Raw genomic sequence first — 15,696 nt, forward strand, 5'->3', positions numbered from 1 at the left:
ATTCTTATTCTCCTATGAATGAAGGAGGTTAATCCAGAAGGGTTTGGGATGCTGGTAGGAGTCTTCTTACTAACTGGGTACCAAAGCTATAGCTGTTGGTTTTCACACTAATCCTGTTCTCCTCCTGTGGCCCAGGACCTTGCTCCTGCAGTGGGGCATGGGAAGGGATGGATGGAAATGGAAGCTGCTTCTGGAGAGAGAAATCTGACCTGGCCATGGGAATCCTTCTCTGTCAGGCATTCCTCCTCTTCTCTGACTACTACTTTAGGGACCTGGAAAACCACTTTTCCATCTCATTTCCAATGTATCAGGCCAGCTCTGAGGCCTGGCTGCTCTGCCTTTTTATTTTTATTTTTTAAATTGAGGTCTTCCTTGTCCTGTCCTGCCTCATCTAACTCCTATGAACCCGTTAGGTCTTAGAAAAGTCATTCCTCTAGGACGACATTCTTTTTTTTTTTTTTTTCTTTTTAAGATTTTTAAAATTTATTTTTTTCAAATACATTTGTCTCTGCTTACTCCCCACCACTTTCCCTTGTCCCCTCCTCCCCTCCATCAACTCTTCCCCTTTAGTTTTGTCCATGAGTCCTTGTTATATGTTCCTTGACTTTCTCCTTCCCTTCCTTTTTCCCTGCCCCCCTCCCTCCTTCCCTCTTGTCTCTGTTGGTTTCTTTTCCTTTCAGTGTTGCTGGTCTTATTTTCCTTGCATCTTTGTATTGTTGGTTAGGTTCCACTTATAGGTGAGATCATATGGAATTTGTCTTTCACCCCTTGGCTTATTTCACTTAGCATAATGCTCTCCAGTTCCATCCATGCTGTTGCGAAGTTTAGTTCTTTTTTTTCTTTCTGCTGCGTAGTATTCCATTGTGTAAATGTACCATAATTTTTGATCCAATCATCGACTGATAGGCATTTAGGTTGCTTTCAACACTTGGCCATTGTAAATTGTGCTGCTATGAACATTCGGGTGCATAGGTTCTTTTGAAGTGGCGTTTTGGGATTCTTAGGGTATAGTCCCAGGAGGGAATCCCTGGATCAAAAGGCAGTTCCATTTTCAGGTTTTTGAGGAAATTCCACACTGCTTTCCACAGTGGCTGCACTAGTCTGCATTCCCACCAACAGTGGACTAGGGTTCCCTTTTCTCCACAGCCTCGCCAGCACCTATTGTTTGTTGATCTGTTTGTGATGGCCATTCTGACCGGTGTGAGGTAGTACCTCATGGTGGTTTTGATCTGCATTTCTCTGATGGCTAGTGATGCTGAGCATCCTTTCAAATGTCTCTGGGCCCTCTGTATCTCCTCCTTGGAAAAGCGTCTGCCCAGGTCCTTTGCCCATTTTTTGATTGGATCATTTGTCTTCTTGGAGTGGAGTCGAGTGAGTTCTTTATATATCTTGGAGATCAAACCTCTATCTGCTGTATCATTAGCAAATATATTTTCCCATAAAGTTGGCTCCCTTTTCATTTTGCTGATGTTTTCTTTAGCCATGCAGAAGCTTTTTATTTTGATGAGGTCCCACTTGTTTATTCTTTCCTTTATGTCCTTTGCTTTAGGAGACATATTGGTGAAAAAATTGCTGCATGGGATATCTGAGTTTCCTGCCAATGTTCTCCTCTAGGACTTTGATGGTGCTGCGACTTATATTTGTCTTTTATCCATCTTGAGTTTATTTTTGTGTATGGTGTCAGCTGATGATCCAATTTCATTATTTTGCATGTAGCCACCAGCTCTCCCAGCACCATTTGTTGAAGAGGCTATTATTGCTCCACTTTATGCTTCTGCCCCCTTTGTCAAATATTAGATGCCCATATAGACTTGGGTTTATTTCTGGGCTTTCTATTCTGTTCCACATGGGTCTGTTCTTGTGCCAGTACCAGATTGTTTTGAGTATGGTGGCTTTGTAGTAGAGTTTGATGTCCGGTATTGTGATCCCTCTTACTTTGTGTTTCTTTCTCAAAATTACTGCAGCTATTCGGGGTTGTTTATGATTCCATATAAATTTTTGAAATGTCTGTTCTATTTCTGTGAAATATGTCATTGGTATCTTAATAGGGATTGCGTTGAATCTATAAATTGCTTTGGGTGGTATGGACATTTTGATGATATTAATTCTTCCAATCCATGAGCACGGTATATGCTTCCATTTATTTGTGTCTTCCTTAATTTCTTTCTTCAATGTTGTATAGTTTTCTGCATACAGGTCCTTTACCTCTTTGGTTAAATTTATGCCTAGGTACTTTATTTTTCTTCTTGCTGTATCGAATGGTATTTTTTTTTTCTGATTTCTTCTTCCTCTATTTCATTGCTGGTGTACAAAAATGCCTTTGATTTCTGAATATTGACTTTGTATCCTGTTTTGCCAAATTCACTTATTAGGTTGAGGAGTTTTTGGGTAGAGTCTACAGGGTTTTTTATCTACACTATCATGTCATCTCCAAACAATGATAGCTTTACTTCCTCCTTCCCTATTTGGATGCCTTTTATCTCTTTTTCTTGTCTGACTGCTGTGGCTAGGACTTCCAATATGATGTTGAAAAGAAGCAGTGAAAGCGGACATCCTTGTCATGTTCCCGATCTTAGTGGGAAAGCTTTCAGTTTTTGCCCATTGAGTATGATGTTGGCTGTAGGTTTTTCATATATGGCCTTCATTATGTTGAGGGCATATATGTTGAGGAATGCCCCATTTATTCCCATTTTGCTGAGTGTTTTGATCATAAATGGGTGCTGTACCTTATCAAATGGTTTTTCTGCATCTATCGAGATGATCTTGTGGTTTTTGTCTTTTATTTATGTGATGTAATATGTTTATTGACTTGCATATATTGAACCATCCCTGCATGCCTGGGATGAATCCCTCTTGATTGTGGTGGATAATCTTTTGAATGTATTGCTGGATGCGGTTTGCCAATATTTTGTTGAGGATTTTAGCATCTATGTTCATCAGCGAAATTGGCCTGTAGTTTTCTTTGTTTGTAGGGTCTTTATCTGGTTTTGGGATCAGGATGATGCTGGCCTCTAAAAAGAGTCTGGGAGTCTTCCCTCCTCTTGGGTTTTTTGGAATGGTCTGAGACGGACAGGGGTTAGCTCTTCCTTAAATGTTTTGTAAAATTCTGTTGTGAAACCGTCCGGCCCTTGGCTTTTGTGTGCCGGGAGTTTCTTGATTACTGCTTTGATTTCCCCAGCTGTTATAGGTCTGTTCAAGCTTTCTGTTTCTTCCTCCTTCAGTGTTGGGAGATTATACTTTTCTAGAAATGTGTCCATTTCATCAAGGTTTTCAAATTTCTTGGCATATAATTGTTCATAGTAGTTTCTTACAATCCTTTGTATTTCTGTGGTATCAGTTGTTATTTCTCCGATTTCATTTCTGATATTATTTATTTGGGTCCTCTCCCTTTTTTTCTTGATGAGTCTACTTAAAGGCCTGTCAATTTTATTTATCTTTTCAAAGAACCAGCTTCTGGATTGGTTGATTCTTTGAATTGTTCTTTTCGTCTCTGTGTCATTCAGTTCTGCTCTAATCTTGACTGTTTCCTTCCTTCTACTTGCTCTGGGATTTATTTGTTGTTGTTTCTCCAGTTCTTGAAGTAGTGTTAGGTCTTTTATTTGAAATGTTTCTATCTCTTTTAGGTAGGCCTGTATTGCTATGAACGTCCCTCTCAGGACCGCCTTTGCTGTGTCCCATAGGTTTTGGACTGTTGTATGTTCATTTTCATTGTTTTCCAGAAATTTTTTGATTTCTTCTCTTATCTCATGATTGACCCATTCATTGTTTAATAGTGTACTGTTCAGTCTCCATGAGTTTGCAAGTTTTTGAAGTTTCTTTTTGTGGTTGATTTCCAGTTTCAAGGCCTTGTGGTCCGAGAAGAAGTTTGGTATTATTTCAATTTTCCTGAATTTGCTGAGGTTTGCTTTGTGTAGGACGACATTCTTAATTGTCCTCACCCCATTCCCTGCTTCCAAGACCTTTTTTTGATATTCTCCCTTTTTACTGGGTTCTTCCCTAGCATATCATTCACCACATGCCATTGTAAAAATGTGTTCCCCTTAATATGAGAGGCATATGCGTCTCTCTTGTCTACAGATTTATCCTCAATGCCTAGAACTTGCCAGCCTCTTGAGATATTTGAATGAAAGTGGCTTGTATTTTATTAAAATATTTAGGTCATGTTTTTGGATCTAATATCTTTAGGTCAGGAGTCAAAGAAGAATTTGGCTTTGGAGCTATTGAAATTAAAGCATCTGTGTCTAGTCTCCATACAAATACATGCATCTGAAACACAAGTAAAAAGATTATCCTTGGGAAAATAAATTTGGAAATCATTAGTAAATCCTGGAAGGAGGACCACTAATCCCCTAATGTTGCTACTCAAATGGTCTGGATTTGGTGTGATTAGAAGAATAAAATTATAGAGGATGGAGGACAGGGCTCTCACTCCAATTAGATTTTCTTTCCATTGGATTTATCCATTTGTTTTTCATCACAGAAATGGCCTCTGCCTTCAACCCCCGAGAATGTACGCTGTCTAAACAAGAAGGGCAAAGCTATGGCTTCTTCCTGCGAATTGAGAAGGACACTGATGGCCACCTAGTCCGGGTGATTGAGAAGGGCAGCCCAGCAGAGAGGGCTGGCCTCCAGGATGGAGACAGAGTTCTTAGGATCAATCGTGTCTTTGTGGACAAGGAAGAGCATATGCAGGTGCATGGGACATTTGTGGTATTTCCTCCAGGATCTGTTCAGCTCCCACATCTTTGCTGATTATTGTTTTGGAGTTCAGTAGAGCTGTCCCTGCTGCCGCTGGCAAGGCAGGACACATACCTTTATGGCTACATTTCCTGCCAACTAATATAGTTTCTCACACCTAGCCAAAAAACTGTACAAATTATTCTTAGATTTCAGTAGTGTCAGGTCTAAAATACATTGCATAGTGGCTATATACCAGGAACTATGCTAGGCAATTTCATATTCATTTTTTTGTTAAATCCTAATCACAGCCCATGAGGTATATATTACAATTTCACAGATGAGAAGTAGAGGCTCAGATAACTTATGTGTTCATGCAGTGAACATATGGGAGTGCATGACCTTACCCCAATTCCACCAGCCTCCCAGTTGGGTGCTCTGTTCACTCTACCATTCTGTCTCTACAGACATGGGAGGGCCTGTTATACTCTAGCGGAGCATCCACCCCTAGAAAGGACCAGTCCTTGTAAGAATCCTTTGGGCTGGGGTTGGGCCACACTCTTGATTCCAACAGTGCTAGAGGCCCAGGCTAATCTGCATCTGGCTCTGGGGAGGGCTCAAGTGGAAATGGCTGGGGCACTATCTGCTGACTATTTGGATATCAGGAACAAGCTATCAGAATCCCCAGGGCCAGATGATGAGCCAGCAACACCCCTCTGGTGGTTAATAGAAGGTTATTGGTTATAGTTGTCCTTTCCTTCTTCTAGGTTGTGGATCTGATCAGAAAGAGTGGGAATTCAGTGACTTTACTAGTTCTGGATGGGGACTCCTATGAGAAAGCCATGAAAAAAAAGGTAGATTTGAAAGAGTTAGGTCAAAGTCAGAAGGGGCCATGTTTGAATGATAAGAAACTGCCTCTTATGTTGAATGGAGGAGCACAGACTTGGACCCAACCACGGCTCTGCTACCTGGTGAAGGAGGGGAACAGCTATGGCTTTTCTCTGAAAACTGTCCAAGGTAAGCATGAGGGTTGAGCATGAACAATCAGCTTTCTAGAAGAAAGATATTACTGATGAATGACTTCTTTGACTAACTTTCTGGTTGCTATGGACATCCAACAGCAGCTGCACTCTCCCCCTCCTCTCAACCTTTCCCTTGCTTTGCACAATTGTGCAATCGAATAATCTAAACATTGGACAGCAGCAGGTGGGGAGGGCCCTGGGAACTCTTGGCCCCCAGTGTTTGCTAGGTTGAGCCTTTCAGGCTAGAGGGATAGAGTGTTGATGCTTCTCTGATATCCTGTTCTAGCTTCCTTAGGATGAGATTGGAGGGGAGCTTGGGGAATAACAGGGAAGAAAAAGGAGGTTCCTCATAATAGCTACTTTTGAATAAGAATGATATCTCTTTCCATCTCTCAGAGTGCCAAGGTTGTCACTCATTTATTCAACAAATTCTTGGGCACCTATTGATGTGTCAGACATAGTTATTTGACATAGGACATTGCAGAAATCCCTTCTCCCCATGACATTTAAATAGTATCCTCAGCCATGGCCCAGCCTCACTCTGAAGTGTGTCCCTGACCCCTAGCGGAGAGGAACTAGCGATTTGAAAAGCCCCGGCCATCAGAAAGTACTAGAAATTCTGTTCCTGAAATTTCATGGGTGCAGGCTGACCTGTGCTCAATTGACCATGATTCTATAATGGTTTGTCTGAGATCAAGGCTGGAACCATAAGAGCTGTGTTAGCCTTGTGGTTCCATCTCAAATGTTGCCCCTCCCATGTACTTCTTGGTACTGGGGAGGCACTGGTGATGGATCATAGTTTGGTAAGTGATAAAGAACAAACTGATAGTAAACATAATCTAGTTTCCAAGGCTTATTTAGCCTGTAGCAAGAGATATAAACTAGCTGTAAGAGGTATTTCTCAAGTTTGTCAAGTATTAAACACATAGTGAAGGTAGTCAAGGGAAGCTTGGCATTTATTAGAAGTATGTTATCAGTAAAATGGTAAAAAAAAAATCATGATTCAGATTCTATTCATTTGGCTGTTGGGCTATTGGATATGGTGAATGGTTTAGATGAGCTTCATGAAGAAAACGTTTTCTTCATAATAGAGATATAAGAAGGTAGTGTGTTTAAGGAAGCATAGTTTAAGTGACTGTTATGCCTTACAAATAATTTGTCTAGTCATTATAAAGCAGCCCTTTGCCTAGATTGAATATCTTAAAATAGTGCATTTCATTAAGAAGCACTTAAATCATACCACCTACTAATCTAGACTGCATGTATGTATGCTTCCCCTCACTCCTGTGCTTCCGTCCTTTTTAGTCTGCATCAGTGAGATTTATTGATTCCATTGGTCTGTGATGGTTTGTGACAGTACTAAAATTAAAGAGGACAGAATAGAGTGGATGTCTTCTAATTTTTCAAATGCAAAGAAAGGGAGTATGATACAATAATGCCGCATGGGCATGGCTTGGTACCTTCTGGTTCAAGAGGCCAGTGCCACCTGAGATTCTGTCCTTGCATTTAGCTGGGCTCAGAAATTCTATTTAAATAAACAAATACCAATTGAGTAATGGCTGTATCAAGCTTTTCTTGGAGTTATAATTATAAATGAGAAGCCAAAGGCTATTTGAGTTAGTCCTAAAATTAGAAGTTCTAATTTTACATTATTGGGAGAATACCTTTACTGTTTTACTTCCTGTGTAATGGAGTTGTAACATTTGTCCACCCCCTACTCTCTTTCAGGTAAAAAAGGAGTGTACATGGCTGATATAACACCTCAAGGTGTGGCTATGAAAGCTGGTGTCCTGGCAGATGATCACTTGATTGAAGTGAATGGAGAGAATGTAGAAGATGCCACTCATGAGGAAGTGGTTGACAAGGTACTTTTCTTGCTTTATCTTTCACTCTGCTCTCATTGGAAGTGACAGGGAGCTAGGAGTGGTAGTTCATGATGGGAGAGAGATAATGATGGGAAGTTACCCTTTTGTATTAAGAGCAAACCGACTTACTAGTGGCCTAAGCAGAGTTGATATAAGATTTTAAAATAGTTTCATCTTATCTTGAAGATGTGTTCTAAAGAGCCATTAACTTTATCTTTTGGATCTTATTGTACCTGTTTGGGAGCACCCTCTGAATTTATGGTAAATTCAATGTTGAACCAAAGTTACTAAAATTTTAAAAAATAAACTGGAGGATAACCAATGTGGCAATGAATATAGAGCTACACATGGGGAGTACTGGAAGGCATTACCCCAATTTGTATGTCTGAGCATGTTCCCATGATACATGGAAAATAGTCTGAAGTTTTCCTTTAAGATCATTTGGAATTTTGATCATTGACCAACATTATCTCTTCCTGGTAGAATAATCTTTCAAAATATACCTTTACTTTTTTTTCTTTTCCAAATTCCTTTCCTAGACTTCACCTAAGAACTTTTCTGGGTTTTCTGAATTCTAGTTCTCACTTGGGTTCAGTTAGCATCTGTGCGGTTGAGTCATACTTAGCAAGGGGAAAAATAACAACCGTGGAAGTGGAGGTACATAAGTGCCAGTGACGTGGCAGGAAATAGTATAACAGCTGAAACTCAGGCCTTACACCCCATATTTTCTGTTTAATCTAGAGACTGTGTGCCTCTCTACAGAAACTTTCCTATTTCCCAGCATTATTTTTGGATATTGATGTTGGTCCTCACCTGTGTGTTGTTGCAGGTGAGGAAGTCAGGAAGCCAAGTCATGTTCCTGCTGGTGGACAAGGAAACTGAGAAGCACCATAATGAGCAGAATATAAAATTCAAGAGAGAAACAGTCAGTTTGAAATTACTACCCCACCAGCCCCGAGTTGTTAAGATGAAGAAGGGAAGTAATGGCTATGGTTTCTATCTGAGGGCGGGTCCAGGACAAAAAGGTAAGGCACTAGGAGAGCAGAAAGCTTGGTAGTTTAACTGCACAATTCTTCATCCGAGAATTCTTCTCCAGAGTTCCACTAGGACCCTAACCCCCAACATGAAGTGGATAGTAAGAAGGTAGAAAGCATAGCTAGGTCAGTTTCCATGTCATATGGGGACTTGATAATGGGTATCCCTCCAGGTTTCAATAGCAGGATAAAGCAGAATTTTGGATCTGGGCAGTGGTATGCTATTAAATTGGCTCTTTGGGGAGGCAGGGAAGGCAGGCCGAATTTGTAGCATTTGTTGATTTTTGTGGTATAAATACCCACACTGTGTCTGATACCAAACTACCAGCATAACACAGAATGCAAAGTTGAGAAGTATTGTGCACAACTGGTACACATGAGTTGGTGTGATGAGACTCTAGCACATCCTTTGATCTAAGGCACAGGTATGGTTTGGGACTCAAACAGAACCAGGAATCTTTCTGGTTCCTTGTAACTCAGCATGGTAAGTACAAAGGTCCTCCTAGGGAAGATGAGTACATAAAAGTATGTAGGTTCAGATCATGTAAACTGTTACACACCCTGGATTTACTATTTCCTTTTTATTATATATGTTTACATGAATTCATCAAATATTTATTTGGTTTATATTATGTAAGAACATCCTTGGATCTTTGACAGTATCACGTGAATCAGGTGAATTCTTCAGTCAAGGAGCCTACTGCCTACTAGTTAGACGAGATAAGATGTATGTCCATAACTGAAGAAACTGAAGGTTGGAGCAAGCTTTTCTCACTTTAGCTCATAGTAGAGGTGGCGCTTTAGCTTAGGCTTTGTAATATGACTAGAATTTGGACAAGCTGATGGAGCAGAGACAAGGCAGGCTGTTCCAGAAAGGTAGGAGTTGGGTGAACAAAGCAAGGAAACAGGCCCAGTTTGACTGATATCTAATGAGAAGCACAAAAAACCCAAGTTAGGAAGGTAGGTTGGAGAGAGAGAAATGAAAGACCTTTAATGCGCGGTTGAGGAGTTTGAACTTGATTCTATAGTCCATGAGGTGTTAAAAGCTTTTGAGCAGTGCCGGAGAGAAGAAAAAAAATTAGCGTACAGTGTCTTGGGGACATTATACATCTTAATTATTCCTAATAATTCTGCAAGAATTGCTGAAATATAGGGTGTGGAGGAGATGCAGAAATTATATAAGGTCAACTAATTATGGTATAACTGGGATCAAACTCAGGTCTGTTTAGTTCCAAAGCTGATGCTCATGCTCTTGCACTGGAGGGTGACTTGGCCACACACTGTATCAAGATAAATCTGAAGGCAGATCTGTATTGGAGAAGACAGGAATTAGGGGCAGGGAGAGCAACTGGTAAGGTGCAGTAGTGTTAGATAGTCAGTCGGAGAGCCAGGAAGTCTCCCCCACTGGCCAAGGTGGCACACGGGGAGGTTCTTACACTAAGCACCTGAAAGCTAAAAAGATGAATGGGTAGGGCTGAATGTGCCAAAAAGCTAGAAAGATTAATGGATAGAATCTGAGGGCCCCAGAAGCTAGAAATATGAATGGATAGGGCCCTAATAGAAAGCTAGAAATATAATTGGATAGAAAAAAAAAACTCCCCTCTCCCCATCCTTATAAGAACCTAAGGCTTGAGCAGGAAAGGAGATGGTCTTTGAGATGGGAGTCCACCATTCTCCTAATGGAGAATAAAACTTTTTCTTTTTGCACTAGCACCTGCGTCATGAGTTTGGCTTTCATTACAGCAGGCAGTTGAACCTCTGTTTCTTTTTCCTCCTCAGTTATAGTAGTAGTTTAAGTAGCATTCAAGACAGGAACTAATACAATCTGTATTTAGGGTAGGTGAAAGGGACTAAAGAAAAGATTTGTAAAATATTAAATTAGCACTGAAGGACTTAGCAGGTGATTAGGTATGGGAGTGGATGCTGAGGAAGAATTAGTTGTCAGTGTCAGTGACTGGGGCAATGGTGCTCCCACTAACAGGTTGCCAAGAAAGGGGTACATTACATTTGAGAATACATTACATTGAGAGGGTCCTATGGGATAACCAGTTGGAAATGCCTAACAGCTAGCTGGAAAAGTGAAACTAAAACTTGCTGACCCTTAATGCTTAACATGCTATTTTATCAAGATTGAATTTCAGACATTTTTAGTAACAACGTGATTCTTTTCTTTAAGAATCTTTCATTGTTAATAGGCTGGGTTTGTTCCTAGGGCAAGTTCTGAGCAGGGAATGAGACTGAAGGGGGCACTTCCAGGCATCTTAGAATGGGTGTCAGTGGAACAGTAGCTGTACTTAGCATGACTGTTAAACCTATTTTATCAGGGCCTTGGGCTCCAGCAGAAATCCTAGTTTTATAGGGGTCTTTCTGATAATTATTTTTTTTGGGGGTGGTTAGGTCAAATAATCAAAGACATAGATTCCGGAAGTCCAGCAGAGGAGGCTGGCTTGAAGACCAATGACCTGGTAGTGGCTGTCAATGGCGAGTCTGTGGAATCCCTCAGTCATGACAGTGTGGTGGAAATGATCAGAATGGGTGGAGATCAGACTTCACTGTTGGTGGCAGACAAAGAAACAGAGAGCATATATAGACTGGTAAGTGATACAAGGTCACATATTCATGCATTAAGGTTGAATCTATTCACACATACCCTCAAACTTTGGCTAGGTTACTACTTCTTCTTCTCCTTTTTCTCCTCCTCCTCCTCCTCCTCCTTCTTCCTCTTCTTTTTTTCCAGTGCTGTTTGGCCTATGACTATCTTCTGTTTCTACCACCATGGTTACTGCATTCATGAGACCATTGTTTTGGCACTGGTATTCATTGTGTCAGCTGATGAAAGTTTGGCTGATTTTAACTGGCTGAATCATTCTTTCTACTTGGCTAAGTTACCATTTTGATCTTCAGCCTGGAAAGTGTATAAGAGAATACCATGTTATTGGTACATAAATTTCAAGTTCTTAGATTCAAGATTTTCAGGGAATTTGCAGATATAACTGCATAATTACTCTTGGTGATCTGAGAAAAATCTGTCAACAGCGGCCTGGAAATAGGCAGATGTAACCCTAACTTTCCAAAATAGGAAGCAATTAGATTTTAAACTATAGATGAGTAAGTTTCATCTTTCCATGAAAAGCCTAGACAGGATTATTGAACATCCTGTAATAACTTAAAAGGCTATCATATGCAAGAAGTACACTTATTTTTGAGGTGTTCCATGGGGTATAGCTTGGAGAAGATAGAGATGCTATAAAGAGCTAGCTTTTGGTTTAGGACAATTGCAGCTGCTAGGAACAGGTTAAGTTCTGCAGAGTAGTGAGATCCCAGCTGGTAGAAAAGGTCAAGAAGTCAGAAGGTTACTGCTCTGGCTATTGTAAAAGGGATTCTGGCATTGAGTCCTTTCCAACTTCTAATCTTATGACAGAACAATTTCACTATAATTTTAATATTTTGGTTAAAGAGCGAGAACTTCGATCTATGAAGATGCCTGTCCCCATCTTCTCCCTCCCTCTTTCCCCCAAAGTTGCATAGGTGGGCTGGATGTTTGAGATATATCAGAGAATAAAACACCTAAACCTGTTTCTGGAACATACTAGATACTCAAATGTTTGAATGAAGAATGAAAAAAAAAATTCATTGTTTTACATTATTGTACTTTGCCTCAGGATTAGCTACAATTTGCTTGTTTGGATAGTGATGTCAGGGGTATTTTTGCATGTCATGAGTCACTGATAATTTTCTACACTTTAAAGAGAGAAAGAAATGTGGAAAATTTGCAAGTATATCACTGAAAGGTCTGGAGTTAGTTGAACTGGCTAACTAGAAGGTTCTGTGCTGGTGATACTCTCATTTAGAAAGGAGGATGTGGTCTTGTGGTTAGTAAGACAGATGATAACCAGAGGACACCAAATCTAATTTTAGCCTGCTGAACAGGATGATTTGGTGCAGAGCACATGTTGTATACTCACTTTCAATTGCTTCATTTTTTTTTTACCATTGCCTCACAAATGTCTTGGGCACGTGTGGGCAGCAATTTAACTACTGATCTAGGATTTCACCATACCCAAATCTACTCTTTTAATTCTCTCAGCTAAAACCTGATCACCTAAGTTTCTATTTCTATATAAAAAAATCAGTTCAATGTATCCTCTACACTTAAGACTATCACTGTTTTCTTCTCATGGATGGCCTGGGAGTTGGGATGAATTAGAAATATTTACAATAGGAGTTTGGCTAATGGTTACAACAACAAATAGTAAGACAGAGTAAAACACATCACAGTGCTGGAGGGGTAGTGGGGGAAGCAAATACCAAAGGATTTGAATGAACTTTTAATACCAAGTGACTATATGATGGTTGTCACCCCCCCCCATTAATTATGTGTATTTTGGATTTTGATAAAAATAATGTGTTATGCTTTCTCCAAGTGTTTAAGGAGCTCTGAAGATCATCTTACTGAAGGGGAAGGGCCAGATGGACCTACTTTGCATGTGACAGTGGGAGTCACTCAATGTGTATAATCTCCTGACAGGGAGATTGCCTATAGTTTACTGGCTTCCTCACTATCACCAAATCAGAAGAAACTAGCAATTCTGTTAGACTTATTTTGGGATTCTTGTACATTTGTGCTTTTATGTATATGTGCACTTGTTTACATGTTTATACTTATTACTCCATAACTAAGCTCAATCTTCCTTTATACCTTTCCTGGTTGGGGTAATAGAAAAATTTTACAACCCACAATCAGATATATTTGGAAGAGGAGTGGAACATGTATGACACCTTGTAAATGAAGCCAGCATATTTAATAGTTTACTTATATTTACCATTAATGTTTTCTCCCTTTTATTTTCAAAAGGCTCATTTTTCTCCATTTCTCTACTATCAAAGTCAAGAACTGCCTAATGGTTCTGTAAAGGAGGCTCCAGTTCCTACTTCTGCTCCTCCAGAGATCTCAAGTACAGATACTACAGAGGAAGTAGATCATAAGCCTAAACTGTGCAGGCTGGTTAGAGGTGAAAATGGCTATGGCTTCCACTTAAATGCAATTCAGGGTCAGCCAGGCCCATTCATCAAGGAGGTATGGTAATCTAGTTCCAGCAGCCCAATGAACACAGTTACTATTAGGAGGGCCTGTTTCTCTCACTCACTGATGGCTTAGTAAAAAAGACTGCACTGAAGACCTAGGCTGAGTGTCACACCTGGGTTCACATAATTGCTGCCAAGGTCCCATAATAAGCTCACATCATATGCTCACATCGTTTTGTTTTTTCTTTTCTTAAATGCCTGTTCCCCTCAATTGTCTCTTTAGATACTTTATTTATTTATTTATTTAAATTATGTGTAACGATGAATGTGAAATAGATTTAAAATTTTTTTTTAATTTTTAGAGAAGGGAAGAAAGGGAGAGAGGGAGATAAACATCAATGTGTGGTTGCATCTTGCACACCCCCTACTGGGGAGCTGGCCTACAACCCAGGCATGTGCCCTACACTGGGAATTGAACCTCAAACCGGCGACCCTTTGGTTCGCAAGCTGGAACACAATCCACTAAGCCACACCAGCTAGGGCAAGATACTCTCAAATCAAATAGAGTTGACATGACTGTAGCTCACAGTCACTATCAGCATTGACTGGGAGTGATACTTGTTTGCTTCTGTTCATTTGGCATAATGCCCTATGCTATAGTGACTGAGAGTGAGAAGGCTATCCCTACAGCTCTCAAGTTGGGAATGAAGAAGGGACTTGTGAAATTTATGCCTTCAACCCAGAAGACATACAAGATGAGATTCAATCACTGTAACTATACTTATTTGAGTATGTAAGTTGTATCTTTCACAAGTAGAAAGCATTACAGCTCTTTTTCTAACTTCTCTACCTCAAGGAGAAATTGTAACAGTTAAGAAATTCTTAAACTCCCTATCTCTCCTTTGAAGGGAAGCTAGTCTAACATTCCCTTATCTGTGTTTGAAAGTGATAACTCAAAACCTCTGTTCACAGGTACAGAAAGGCAGCCCTGCCAACCTGGCTGGGCTAGAGGATGAAGATATCATTATTGAAGTGAATGGGGTGAATGTGGTGGATGAACTCTATGAGAAGGTGGTGGACAGAATCCAGAGCAGTGGGAAGAATGTCACACTCTTAGTCTGTGGAAAGAAAGCCTATGATTATTTCCACGTGAAGAAAATCCCTATTGTTTCTTCCATGGCTGATCCATTGGATGTACCCCTTTGTTGCAAGGAAGGAACATCAGTGGAGTCAGAGCACAACTCATACACGGCGAAAGAACGAGTGAGTGGTGACACATTTTTTTCAGTGATCTAATTTACCAGAATACGGAAAACCCTTAGTAAGTGCACCTCATGTCCATGTTTACCATAGATTTCCTAAAATACTAGAAAATTACAGTGTAAAGGTAACTGGCAAATCAAGTTATTGTGGGGGAGAGGCCACAGTATAAAAGCAACGCATTTCTTAATTTTTCATAGCATAGAGTTGAGAGTAACTATTTAGAATTGATAAACCAAGGAATAAAAGAAGTATCAAAATTTTAATAGGAGTGGAACTTGCATCATACTATTTATGTACAAACTCTGGTTCTGCCTTGGGCATATGGATTTATTCTCTGTGTGCCTTGGTTTCCTTACCTATGAAACAAGGATAATTGGTAGGGCTGTTATCAGCGTTATATTAAGTGAGACTATTAAAATAGTTTAAACAAGTGCCTTGTACACGGTAAGCATGAAAATGAATGGGGGAGATTAGAGACAGTATTGTTTTTAAAATAACTGGTAGGTATCCAAGTTTTATTACTAGGGAAGAATAAACATTATTCTGTATGTATTTAGAGTAGATACATTCTTTGGTAAATCTTGGTTTTAATTTTTGTCCATTTCTTTTCATAGATGAACTTGAGGTCCTAGAGTGAACTGACCTATCCAAGTTCATAAATGAAATGTATGGCAAAGCCAAGACTCTAAAAGTTTTATATTATTTTTCTTTCATTATGTTAACTTAATCCTTCTGATCAATAATATAAAAATACCAATTTTAAATGAATACCCACTCTAATAGTCCATTTAGGCTGCTATAATAAAATAC

General features: G+C 39.8%; 1 protein-coding gene across 3 annotated transcripts in view; it reads left to right on the forward strand.

Moving 5' to 3' along the window:
• The window catches only part of PDZK1 (PDZ domain containing 1), a 32,663-nt gene that overhangs the window by 16,200 nt on the left and 767 nt on the right, over positions 1-15,696 (forward strand). Inside the window, exons 2-8 of one of the 3 annotated variants that reach the window (XM_054562984.1) lie at positions 4,481-4,692; positions 5,445-5,694; positions 7,428-7,564; positions 8,394-8,589; positions 10,996-11,192; positions 13,454-13,675; positions 14,596-14,886. In XM_054562984.1, the coding sequence (XP_054418959.1) occupies positions 4,483-4,692; positions 5,445-5,694; positions 7,428-7,564; positions 8,394-8,589; positions 10,996-11,192; positions 13,454-13,675; positions 14,596-14,886 (1,503 nt within the window). In that variant the 5' untranslated portion in view covers positions 4,481-4,482. The remainder of the gene's footprint in view (positions 1-4,480; positions 4,693-5,444; positions 5,695-7,427; positions 7,565-8,393; positions 8,590-10,995; positions 11,193-13,453; positions 13,676-14,595; positions 14,887-15,696) is intronic. The other 2 variants (XM_054562985.1, XM_054562986.1) reach the window with 2 other exon arrangements.

This window comes from Pteronotus mesoamericanus, unplaced genomic scaffold (assembly GCF_021234165.1).
Source record: "Pteronotus mesoamericanus isolate MK-2021 breed Mesoamerican mustached bat unplaced genomic scaffold, CSHL_Meso_final scaffold_705, whole genome shotgun sequence".
NCBI classification, from domain to species: domain Eukaryota; kingdom Metazoa; phylum Chordata; class Mammalia; order Chiroptera; family Mormoopidae; genus Pteronotus; species Pteronotus mesoamericanus.